The sequence below is a fragment of the Vanacampus margaritifer genome, chromosome 12 (assembly GCF_051991255.1).
Source record: "Vanacampus margaritifer isolate UIUO_Vmar chromosome 12, RoL_Vmar_1.0, whole genome shotgun sequence".
In the NCBI taxonomy this organism is placed as follows: Eukaryota; Metazoa; Chordata; class Actinopteri; order Syngnathiformes; family Syngnathidae; genus Vanacampus; species Vanacampus margaritifer.
The window spans coordinates 5,176,963-5,189,305 of NC_135443.1; the positions used below are offsets into that span (position 1 = coordinate 5,176,963).

General features: G+C 40.2%; 1 protein-coding gene across 3 annotated transcripts in view; it reads right to left on the reverse strand.

Annotated features, from left to right (window-relative positions):
* Positions 1–12,262, reverse strand: part of LOC144061516 (SH3 and PX domain-containing protein 2A-like) — a 53,020-nt gene extending 40,758 nt beyond the window's left edge. For all 3 annotated transcript variants that reach the window (XM_077582056.1, XM_077582055.1, XM_077582054.1), the window contains exons 1-4: positions 11,990–12,262; positions 9,345–9,425; positions 3,336–3,411; positions 737–813 (exon numbers count right to left, since the gene is read on the reverse strand). In XM_077582056.1, coding sequence (XP_077438182.1) covers positions 737–813; positions 3,336–3,411; positions 9,345–9,425; positions 11,990–12,061 — 306 coding nt within the window. In that variant the 5' untranslated portion in view covers positions 12,062–12,262. The remainder of the gene's footprint in view (positions 1–736; positions 814–3,335; positions 3,412–9,344; positions 9,426–11,989) is intronic.
* Between the last annotated feature and the right edge of the window lie 81 nt (positions 12,263–12,343).

The following is a 12,343-nucleotide window of genomic DNA, read 5'->3' on the forward strand; positions in this document are numbered from 1 at the left end:
TTTACAATATAAACAGAAAACTGAACCAGCGGGCTGGCCGGTCTAAGTCAAAATGCCAGGGATGATTTTTTTGGTGCCAGTCCAGCTCTGGACAAAACTAGTTATTTGCCACCATCTTGTGACCCCTCTATAAACATTTTTAGCCCCCAGACTCCAACTCATCTATTTCAGGCCCGCTTTGGAAGGTGCATTACTGCCACCTACAGCACTGGAGTGGGACAGGTCAGATTTAGATGTGTGTAATGTTGTGGCCGCTGTAGATTTCTGAATGAAAATCAGCGGCACGCTTGGCACCACACCTGCCCTGCACTTCCTCCCCGACTTAACATGTTATGTTAACTCGGCTGATTCATTGGTGCTTTCTTCACGTATTCCGCTGCAAGCGAGTGTGCCCCCACTTCCTTAACTTCCTTTCAATGCTGCCTATTTACACTGGCCACAGGAAATGAGCGGTGCAGATAGAGCGCTCGCTTTCCTGTTCAGGCCTGGGACGGGAAGATAAATGCCGAAAGGCCGCCCTGAAAAAGTTGCAGCACTTAGGCGCTGCGATTGAAGCACTAAAGAGATAACTTGTCCCTGTCACCCTGACTGACCGACACGAACACTAAAGAGTCGGTCATTGTCTGACCTAGAACATAAAACTTTATAGCATTTAAAGGCCATAAAATGACATTTATGGACATGTGTTACAAGACAATTATAGCTCTGAGGATGAGACGGGCAATCTTGGTCTTACTTTGCAGTAGTTGTCCAAGTGCTTCAGTCTTTTGACGGCCACATCTCGGATGTGGCTTCGACGAAACAGGACTTTACCTGGAGACAAACGCAGTTCATAAAAAACTGATGAAGATACTATGATAAAATAGATGATTTAAAAAATCCTCAAATAGGCAAATTTATGAATGGTAAACAACCACAAATAAATTACTGCACAAGCCCGTCCAAAATATTTTTAAAGGGGAGGCCAACTCAAGATGTTCTATGCAGCCCCACTAGTCTAAATACTAGTCTACAGTATTCTGGTTAATATTGCGTTAGCGGAATATGAGTTATGAAGCAAAATCCAGGCATTTTATCCATCTCAGGGGGCGGCCATTTTGCCACCTGTTGTCGACTGAAGATGACATCACAGTTGCTCAGGTCTCAGGTAACAACCAATCACTGCACAGCTTCAGAAAACAGTTGAGCTCTGATTGGTCATTGCCTGAGCCCTGAGTAACACTAGTTGGGTTTCCATCCACCCATTTTTATTCAAATTTTCAAGAAATGCGGAAATAAAACTGAATGGAAACGCTAGAAATTCGAAAAAAGGCCCAACGCAAAAAAGGTTTTACGCTTAGAGGGGCTGGATTTTGAAGCGTATCGAAAAAAGGAAAATGCGAATTTTGCCTATGAAAACAGCTTTTGTGAATAACCGCTGACAAGCCCGGATACACGTTACACATTTCGACCGGATATTACGTCACACGTACGTTTGTATTCCCAAAGCAATGTCGAATAATAAAGTAAGTTATGTTTGGGGGGCGACGAAACAAAAATATTTTTGGAATTAATTAAAAAAGCGAATATTAATGCTATTTTAGATGGAAAACAGCAAAGAAACGCTACGGTTTATCAAGAATTTCAAACGAAACCTCGCACGGCGCAGTCGCTTCCTGGTTTTCTTCTTCTTCTTTTAAATTACTGGTGGATCACTTCTCTTTAGTGTATACCGCTACCTACAGTGTCGGAGTCCCCTCTCAATATTCGCAAAAGAAGAACAAATGGAAGAGGTCCTTTGTTTGTTTGTTTTTAATATTAAAAACATTACATTGCGTTATGTGTTTTCTTATCCTTAAACATTAGAACGGGGCCACATTGAACAATGAACATTGTTAAGAAACAAACACAACAGGGTTTGTTGTGTGTATGGGAGTATATGTCAAGCAATGGTGGTCTTACAGAAGCCCAAAATAGCATCTCCATTTTGTCTTACAAAGGATCCCTTCATTACTCCCTTCTGCTTTGACTTAAAATACGTTGATCAGATTAGACCAATTTCTCCTTGCGAACCTCCTGCCGACATGGCCGACAACGCATCGCTCAGGCTGAGGTGGAGTGAATGATCGTAAAAGTAAAACAATGCGACATGACTGGCCATGCAAGTGTACAATAAGTTGCAGTCATAAAAAAAAAAGGGCTGTACATCCTTTTTCTCTTCATACAAAAGAACTTCCACGCTAGTTAAAGTTAAATATGTCCACTTGATTCATTTCACAAGGACGTCATGATCTGAAAAAATGATCTCGCTTCCTTGGATTTCGACTTGGCTGAGACGTCATGAGACGTTCACACTTGTCAACTGGAATACAACCGAAAATTAATGCCACGATAGTTGGTAGAAAGTGTGAGTCGTGATCTGAAAAAATTACGATTAAAAAAAAAAAAGTTATTTTGCCAGCAAAAGTCCTTTCTCAGGACTCATTTTATCCACTTTGTGGTCAGAAAAAAAAAAGCTAGAAGAAAATGTATTTTGGGTGAAAAATTTGTGTTTAGTCTTTTGGTAGGTTTGATGCTTATATTGAAACAGAACACAATATTCAGTGATTCTTGATAATCAGTCAAAACACTTTATCCCACTGAGGGGCGAACATTTGTGACGCTACTGACTGTTGATTTCACGTCAGGGTTCGTTCAAGGTCATAGTGTTTCCTAAACGTTCTCTAAACAGTCTTAATGGTTTCCTAAACAGTCTTAATGTTTTTTTACTTGTCGCAAGGAAAACAATAAAGATTGTTAAAACTGTTTAGAGAACCATTAAGACTGCTTTGAGAACATTTAGGAAACCTTAAACGACCCCACAAAAACCCTCACGTGAAATCACTCAGTGGGATATGGGCTTAAAACGGCTGGCAGTGAATTTACCACAAACTATTATCCCAAACTAATTTCAACCTCCTACCCCTAAAAAAAGATGAAATAATTTGATTTTGAAAGAAAATACTTATTAGATGTAGATGTGGTGAAGACCAACATTCCACCAACAAAGTAGGCAAAATTTAGCCTTTTAGTCAACCACTTCAAAATTCTTCTACACCTACTACTTTCCTATTTAGACGGGCATCCTGTGGCATCTTAGGGCATTTCAAAAAGAGCACTAAAAAACACAAACAGGTTAATTTTGTGAATATACTGCAATTAAGTGGAGCTTAACTGGGCCATAAATTGAACAAAAGTTGCTCTGATTGATCAAAATAATTATTAATTATGAGTCTGCATAATATGGCCCCTAGACCCGCCCATTAAGAACCTCTGCTGTAGTGTCTAACTGTGTCAAATTTGTGTTGCGTCATCACCTGGCAAAAAAGGTATAATCCTCTTTTTGGGGTCCTTCTGCCCTCCTTCAATGGGAAATTTGTCAAGAATCCGCATCTGCAAAAGTAAAGAAAGAAAATCACAAATGACTCAAAATCTTCATTAAAAACATCAATGGCAAACGTAAGCAAGCCATTAATTGCATCAATCATTCTCTGTAATTTTTTTCAGATGAGCTCTGTTTTGGTACATGGATTCGCTAGCTGGCGTGTAAAGAGCTACTGTGTCATCCATCACACATAAGTGCTTCTTTGATCTCTGGGGTAGTAGACGGAAAAATACCCTCTTAAACACGTTCCACTTAAGAAACTTAAAAAGTCATCAGATGAAGACCAACGAGGCCAGCACATCAAATCGAGCCATCCAGACAAAGCATCTACATCTATGTGTGAGATTGTAAAATGAGCATGATTTTTTTTAGTTTGTTCTTTTAAATAAATCCAGGTGATAAAGTATCTAAAGCCAGACCCGTTTCTACATTTGTTCCAGATGTGCTTTGTGAAGCAGAAAAGGCTTGTGAGTGTCAAGCGCATTCGATAGCTAAGAGAGGAGTGAATAAACATAGTCAAGAAGTACCAGGTGGACAAACAGAAAAGTACAAATTTCTGCGATCCGATGCGGTTTTGGTTTCTGCGCCCTCATTTGCTGCCTTTACAAAATACCCATGACTTTTTACCCTTGGCTCAAACGTGGAAGGTTAGTAAGATATGGTTTCCTTTGTAGACGTTGACTATTGTCATTGTGTTCTAAAGTGCAGAGTGAAATGCTGTGTCAGAAAAACATCCTTGTTGGAATGGGCCAAAATCCATTCAAAAGTCCTTACGAGTAAAACCAATACCGCACTGTTTTTTTCACTTTGGGATACTACGTCTGTAAAATAATGACCTCTGCCAGGGAGGTTCTGTTTTCACTTGTGGTTTGTTTGTCACCCCACAAACTGATTTTTTTTTAATGATGAGTAAGTATTATTCCAGTGACGTTCCCATGAATGTAAGTATTTTAACTCATTCACTGCCATTGACGGCTATAGACGTCAAAAATTCATTTGAACTATTTTTATTAGTTTCACATTTTTTCCACTTTTGTTAACAAGAGTATGAAAAAAAAATTATTGCATGTTTAGAACATATATAAAATTTGTGATTAATCGTCGGTTAACTAGTGAAGTCATTGTAATTAAGGGTGTCAGACGATAAATTTTTTAATTGTAATTAATCGCATGACTTCAATATTTAACTCACGATTAATCAAAAATTTTGTATCTGTTCTAGATTTACAATTAAAAAAATCTAGGTTTTCATACTCTTGTCAACAAAAGTGGAACAAAAATGTGAAACTAATAGAAATAGTATTATAAAAAATTAAAAAAGAGAGAGAGAGCAATGATGATGACATGTTAAATCGGTAAAATTACCGAATGAACAATACTGAGCTCTCTCAGAGGAAAAAAAAAGAGAAAATAAATAGTATTAATATTGAATTTTTGATGTCAATGGCAGTGAATGAGTTAAATCATCTTTCCCCATTGAAATGAATGGATAACATTTAATTATTCAAAATGGTAATGTATTTTACTGTATTTTTTTAAACATACAATAACAGTTTGTGCATCATAAGTCATTGCAACTCGTTCTGTTGTGCACGACTTGGCCACTAGGGGCAGTATAATACAATCATTAAGATTAATGAAGATGCGTTTCATTATACTGTACTATGAGTAACTAAGTAAGCTGCTGTAATATTAGCAGAACTTGGCAAAACCTTCGTTACATTGGTCCGTCACCAGGAGGGCTTCCGCATTTTCCGCGTGTGCTTTATGACGCGAAGCCTCGTAAAAATACACTCACCAAAATGCGGAAGCACTCGCCGAATGGTGATCCGTCAACGACGGGCCGATGTAACAACAGTTTTGCCAAGCTCTGAATATTAGTGTTTTTTTCCACAGAGGATAAAGAATATATGCTAGTGAGTATTTTTATATTGTATGTCAGTCACTTTGATAAGGTTGAAGTTTAATCTCAACCATATTGCATTTGGCTGGAATTGTAGTTTGACTCATCAAATGAGGTTTTTGCTTTTGTATAAAACAAAATCGAGGGTCAGGTGCTTTTAGTTATTAAGATCATAAATTGTAGCACGCATTTATTTAATATTTTGAAGGCGACAACTGGTGAAGCTCTTCCAAAAATCTTTCTTTGGCAAATGTGCTTAGAACTTCCAGTCCCTCTGCGATGGGAGTGCTCACTCGACACCTTTCAGAGGCATCCATCGGCCACGATGACATCATCCCGTGGGATGTGACTGGATACACTCAGTTTCACCGCACAACAGGTGTGAAAGGTGCTTGTGCGTTAACAGCTGGCCAACTTGGAAGATGGCCCACATTAGAACCACAGTCAACCCCTTTTGCATGATTTTGATGGTGTGTTCTTATTTCTTCTCTATCTCCGCAGCCCAGTAACAACTAACTTACTAGCTTGTAGCATGTGGCGATGGTAGCCACTTGTGCTAACTGAGCTACGTTATACTGGTCGGGCAACTGGTTTTCAGTTGGATTCTAAGTTTAGTTAAAACAGACAGAACTATGAGCTCATTTAGAAGCTGCAAGCAAACGCATGAATTGAAACTAAAACTGAAACATTTGTCATTTTAAAAAACTGTAAAAGGATAAGGCTCTTCGGAAGGAGCACTTACTACTCTGTAGAATCTCTATAATCTAAAGCATTTTACTTAATCGAACTCACAGGGATGGATAGGCCAAAACAGGCAAATAAACAACACCACATGGAACTGGAGACAATGGAACTTTTTGGAGAGGAATCTTAGGCGGGAGGAGTCTGGAGGAATGTTGGTGTGGGCAGGGACTCCAACTCTTGACTTGTGTTTTGACATCTACTAGACACTTGTTTACTACAGAGAGATTAGAGTGCACTGACCTCTTCTTTCTTGGACATGATTAGACTGCTTTTGCATAAATCCAGTGATATAACCTCACAATCAGAAGCTGTGTTAACAATTGTCTCGTCAAGCGCTAAAGAAATATTTTCTGGCACTCTTATCTCTCAGTCTGTTTTGCATTAAATCCCACCGAATGCAGGCAGGGTAAGACCGTTCGAAATCCGATTCCGCAATCCGATTCTGCGATCCGATAATATTGGCAGCTAACAGACTTTTGGGGAGCTTTTGGTCCAAAAGGCAAAGCCAAGCCAGGTCGCACACTCCCAAATCCTGATGTGGAATGTAGCAAAAACTCATGTGCTCAATCCACTGAGGCTACAGGGTGTGGAGACTGAAAACTCTCTTCTGCTTCTCTTAGAAGGTAAACTCTGCTTGACACACTGACCGCTTCAAGAAAACAAAAGAAAAAAATAGATCTGTGCTCAGCACTATTCTGACATGAAAATAGGTTCATGTGCTTGAGTCTGCACATTAGGGAAGGCAAACCACATTTAAGCTAGGCAGCAAAGAAGAAAATAAGCAAAGAGGAGGATAATATATGATGATTGTTACCCAGAGGGGCTGTATGAGCTATGCTAAGCGCACTACTGGAGAAGTTAAAAAGAAAATTAACAACATAAATGGATTCTTAGTCTTCTTTTGACAGGTTTTAAAGAGCGGGTCTACAACACCGCCTGCTGATAATTGTCCACTCTGTGACCTTTCTTTGTTTTCCACTGAATTGATAGTTATCTGATGAGATCATTTGTCAGCCCTGCATGGGTGTCAAATGGCTCTTTATTTTTGCCTCTGTCAGCTTCTAGAGAGCATAAAACAAGCAATTGTGCTCCAAAAACTGAGACGGCATGTAGAGTTGGATAGTAGGTGTTAGTTGGCCGACGCACTAACAAAAGCTCAGTTTCTGGGTTGAGGGAAGAGAAATATTCTGATACATCCGTGGATTCAGAACACTGGGATGGCTTCTGACATCAGTTTTAGGAAGAATTTGTTAGTGTTATTCCAAACTACATCCCCCCCATCTCTTGGTTTTAGTTGACTAATCCTCACTCAATTTGTTTTGCAGTTCCCTAAGGTGCACCTGCTCAGTGCCGATCAAAATATTGTCATCACCCCCCTCCCCAGTGAGCTTCACACGCTTTATTAAAATGCACTTTTCCCACACATTTTGCGCATACAGCAGCGTAGTGCTGATGCTGACAGATCACCAAGGCCATAAAAAAACACCTCAACAGCAGCCAACTATGAGCATGATGGCGAATGTTGACAGAAACGTGAGAGAAAATCTTGTTTTCATCAAACACAGAGACATGCTTCCTGGATATTAGCTCGGGACTGTAGAACAAAGGGTTTCCTCCGCTATAGTTCCAAATGCTACCAACGAGGTCGGTTCACCAACGGGTGGGGTTGTCTCATGTTTTTATTTGTTATAGTGGACGCCAGGATAGAATGGCTGTAACGTGTTATAAACTTACCAAGCTTTTTTTAACATGAACATCATGCAAATCAACTTGCGATTGTGATTGTTTAACTACAGAGGTTGCCACAGTTTGGCTTTAGCCCCAGGTGCTAACTAGCTAGCGCCCTAGCTAGCTCCCATGGTGCTTGTTTACCTTTTAGGGAGCTAGCTCGCTAGCATTAGAACCTAAAGCCAAACTGTGGCAAGGTTTTTACTTTCTGGACTTGGATTTGCCCCCTCAGGTTAGGCAGGAACCAATCATGACACCAGAAGTGTTGGCATTATCCAAATGATGCGTTTTTGTTGCTTTAGACACGCAAATATGTCACGTCCACTGCAATCATCTATGGGTGCAAAGGGGTTAAGACGTAAAAAAAAAAAAACAAATGTGAATGTATTAGCACAGCTAACTAACACACGTACAGATACTGCATGCAAAATTGCTAACGCGTGAAAATTACACAGTGTCAACAAAAGTCCAGGACTTGTATCACAAAATATATATTTAAAATCCAAACGAAAATCTACAAGGTTTGCCCAAGGAGCTAACAGTCTAACACGCTTTCCGAGCCTTTTCTGACACTTCCTGGAAGTTATTGTTGAAGCTGTTTAATCACAGCAGTACGCTTTTATTTTGTTTCCAATGTAAATCCATCTGAACCGTCCATTTTATGAATACCCCTCCATTTTGATGCCAGTCTCAGTGCCTCAGTACACTTGTGGATGCTGGAGCTAGACATACTACAGTCCGTTGATTGGTTGAAAGACTTTCTTTCATGTTACAAAGAATGAATTGAATGGGGAAAATAATAATAATAATAATAAACTTACTGTGGATTATAACAGAAGGGGGGGGGGGTAAAAAGCATTGTTTCTTGTTTACAGGCGTTGTAAGCCGATGTTGTAAATACCCGCCTGATTAGGATTTACCTGGTTTGAACTGTACCATGGCAAACTGAACTGAACTATACCACGAGGTTTCAGAGATCTGTGTTTTGTTTTCTTCTGGCAGTTTAGCCCCCATCAACTTATAAACCCCCACCTCGGACCCTACATTCCATCTGTCATGTTTTTTCCTCCCTACCCTCACATTTCGTGAATGAATGTGATACAGCTGTTGACTGGATTTCATCAAAATGCTTATTTCCAAGCGGGGGCTTCATCAGTCTTTGACAACCATCAATCATCTGAGCACAAAGTAATTATCTAAAGGTCAAACTGGAGACAACCAATGGGTTTAATGGCAAACTGTAAACATAAATAATCCTCAAGACTGCCTGTGTTTCGATTCTGCGGGGGTTGGGTTTTTGTTTGTTATGGGTGTTCCAGTCATGACGACCAGTCTACTCACGCCCTGTCCAGTCATGGCGACCAGTCCAGTCACGATTGTCTGCTCACTTTTTTTTCCCTATGTTTCACTAAAGTTCCTCATATTGCGCTTAATTCCTGTCTCACTGCCTTGCTTCCTCGCATTTGGATCCACCATCCCTCAACCACTCACGCACACCGTGACAAAGGCTTACCATTTTTAAAAAATATTAATTAATTAATTATTTGTGTGTTGCTTATGACATACCTGTAGGTCAAAGAATTTGCTGTATCTCCTGTAGATGACATGAGACGTGGAGTCCGAGTAGGTCACGCTGATAAGGTACACCTAGTGAGAGAATCACAAACAAGACAGGCATTAAATCCCTTTGTCAGAGACGCCACAGCGGCACCGCTTGAGCTGCATTTACTCAAGTGACACAAAAAAAAAAACGCATTCCCTCCAATCTTAACTCGAGGAGTTCGACAAAGGTCAAGTAAACTCATTAAAGTCGGTGCGCTTCACTGACACATTGAAAAACCATTGGGGGTTAATGCCCGGGTCAATGCATTTCAGGTAATGTCTCATGCCTGTAAATCATTTGTTACGATTAAGATGCACGAGCATGACTCTCGTCGATCCAAAAATCAAATTCTGAAAGAGGGGGGAAAAAACAACATGCTCCAATTGTGTCAAAGCACTGACAGCAGTGAAGTGTTTACACATCCACAAACTGCACTGGGAATAGCAGACATCAGTCACTAACAGGACACAACGCAGATGCCAGACATTCTCCCATAATAATTCTCCATTTGCATGAACAATTAAAGGCCAAAAGACATTTTTCCAGCACCTTGAGGTTTCGGAAACAGATGGTTGAACCTAATGCTTTTCAATCCGAGCACGTGGGAGCGCGCTGAGGGTTTAGCCACGCAGTGTTCACACATATGGCGACAATCTGCAAAGATGAGTCTTCACTTCAGTTTATTGAGCAGGGTGTGCAGTGAGGAGGAACTGCCTCACCCGGTGGCTCACTAATTATATACGCAGCATGTGTGGATGTGGGTGTTTAATGTCGTAAAATGTCATTCACAAAAAAAGGAGGCCAGAATGAAAAAGTAACCTTAAATCGACTACTATTGTACGTAGAAACTGAGACCGTTTGACCCATTTTGGAGGTTCCACTGTATAGCCTAAGAACTTGCCATAGGATCATAAACAAGGATGAGTTGCCATGGTCTCCAGAGGAAGTTACACTCAAACTGCGAGGAAAGACAAAAGACAAAGGGTTGCTTCTTTCCTCCCCTCCAACCGGATAAGCATTTTCAGTTGCTTAGCTCATTGATAATGAGATTTTTTTTCCCCCCCTCTACTTCCCTAGAGGGGACTTCCCTAACCTCCAGCTTTCTTCCCCGGAGACTGTCAGTCTGTGCCTTCTGCTTTTAGGGACCTTGGGGAGATCCCCACTCAGCAGGAGATGGATGAGGCAATTGATCCTAACTCTCAAGTTAATTAATCCAATTTCCTCCTTTGTACTGATTGACTTTTAGGGTCCCACTGAGACATGTGTTGTTACTTACGTCAGTGAAATGATACCAAGATCATAACAAGCAGTGCAAAACAGTCATATAGCTCTGGGATATGGATTCTTGAGGCTAACGTAACCAGCTAACGTGAAAGCAGACTACACCATGGACCAATCAGTCGACTCTAAATTAAAAATGAAATTACATGTTTTAGGGTTGCAAGTAAGCGGGAGCCTGAGCCAGTGACTTTGGGCTAGAAGCCAATCAAAGAGCACATACAACCAATTAACCATAGCTACTAGCTAGCCACTAATACACCATGCTAATTGTACTTGTTGTAATTAGGAGTAGTGTCAATGTTTCTCTTCAACTGGTCGGCCTCATTTTGTGTTCCTAGCATATATGCTAGCGTGTTATAAGTTAAGACGAGAGACATTGTAAGGAAGGCTAAAAAAATAATAAAAAAAAGAGAGTTTCTCTGTTTCATTTGTGTTAACTGTACTTGACTATAGTCAGCTGCTATCGGTCTCATATTTGGCTGCTTAGATGCTACAAGCGAGTGGAAATATTTACAATATACAGTACAAAGACATCAGTGTCATAAATGTACACAAATGTTGGTGTGTTGTCTCAAACAACTTCAAAGACAACTAGTTGTATTATTAGAAATTGTTTTTTAAAAAACTGAACACATACGGCGTTTAGTACAAAAGCTAACAAGGCTAGCTGATATTTTCATCCACGACCATCTTATCTCTGTACCCTCGCACCTGTGCATAGAGCCTTTTAATAGGGCAAAACAGGCCAATTGGAAGACCTGACGCCCAAAATATATGATTAGGGGTTTTAGCTCAAAGTTTGAACATCGATGCGGAGTAGTAAAGTCGACTAGTCGAATCATCAGTTCAAACCCTGGCTCACATTCAGTAAGTAGGTCTACGCATCAATAAATAGCTTAAAATGTATTTATGTGTGTCTCTGTACAGAAGGGTGGCCTTTTCTTTGTTTAGGGTTAGCAATAGTAATAACTAGCTAGCGCTTATCCAAACTTCAACATGACTCCTTTAAATGCTTTGAAGAAGCAAAGAAAAAAAAGAAAAAAGATAACTGCTACTGAGTCCATTGCACCCTATGCTGTTTCCTATTGCATACATTGAAAAGGAGTAAATAAAGTAACCAGATATCAGCTAAGGTTGCATAGGTTATGCAAGTTGTTGTTTTACAAATTCAGATGTAACCTGGTAATGACTCAAAATAAATGAATAAATAAAAAATAAAAAATAAAAAATAGAGCATCCCGTCATCCCATTTTGTGGTTCCCAACCTTGTTTGCAGATTACAAGAAAACAAAGCATATGTCATATTGGTGGTATTCATACAACTTACATAATGTTTGGAGGGATTCCTCCTCTTCTGCACATCCACAACATTGACGTCAAGCACTGTCCTGAGCTGCATCTCGACAGAACTGAAGTTTCACCACGAGATCAAAATACAGCGTATGCCCATGAAAGCCAGAAGAAGTTTAACAACGACTGTCAACGGCTTTCTTTTCTAAGTTAGAGGGAAAGGTCCATGCATGAGAAGAGGGTGCCTCTCGGTCGGTCTCGGAGCTTCTGATACATGACAGTGCAGTAAAAGTGGTGTTTAATCAAGTTCTCCTCCCCCGAAAGGAGGGGGTTGTACCATCGCACAAAAAGAAAAAAAAGGAGTCAGAGTAGGAAGGGTGAGTGTGCTGGG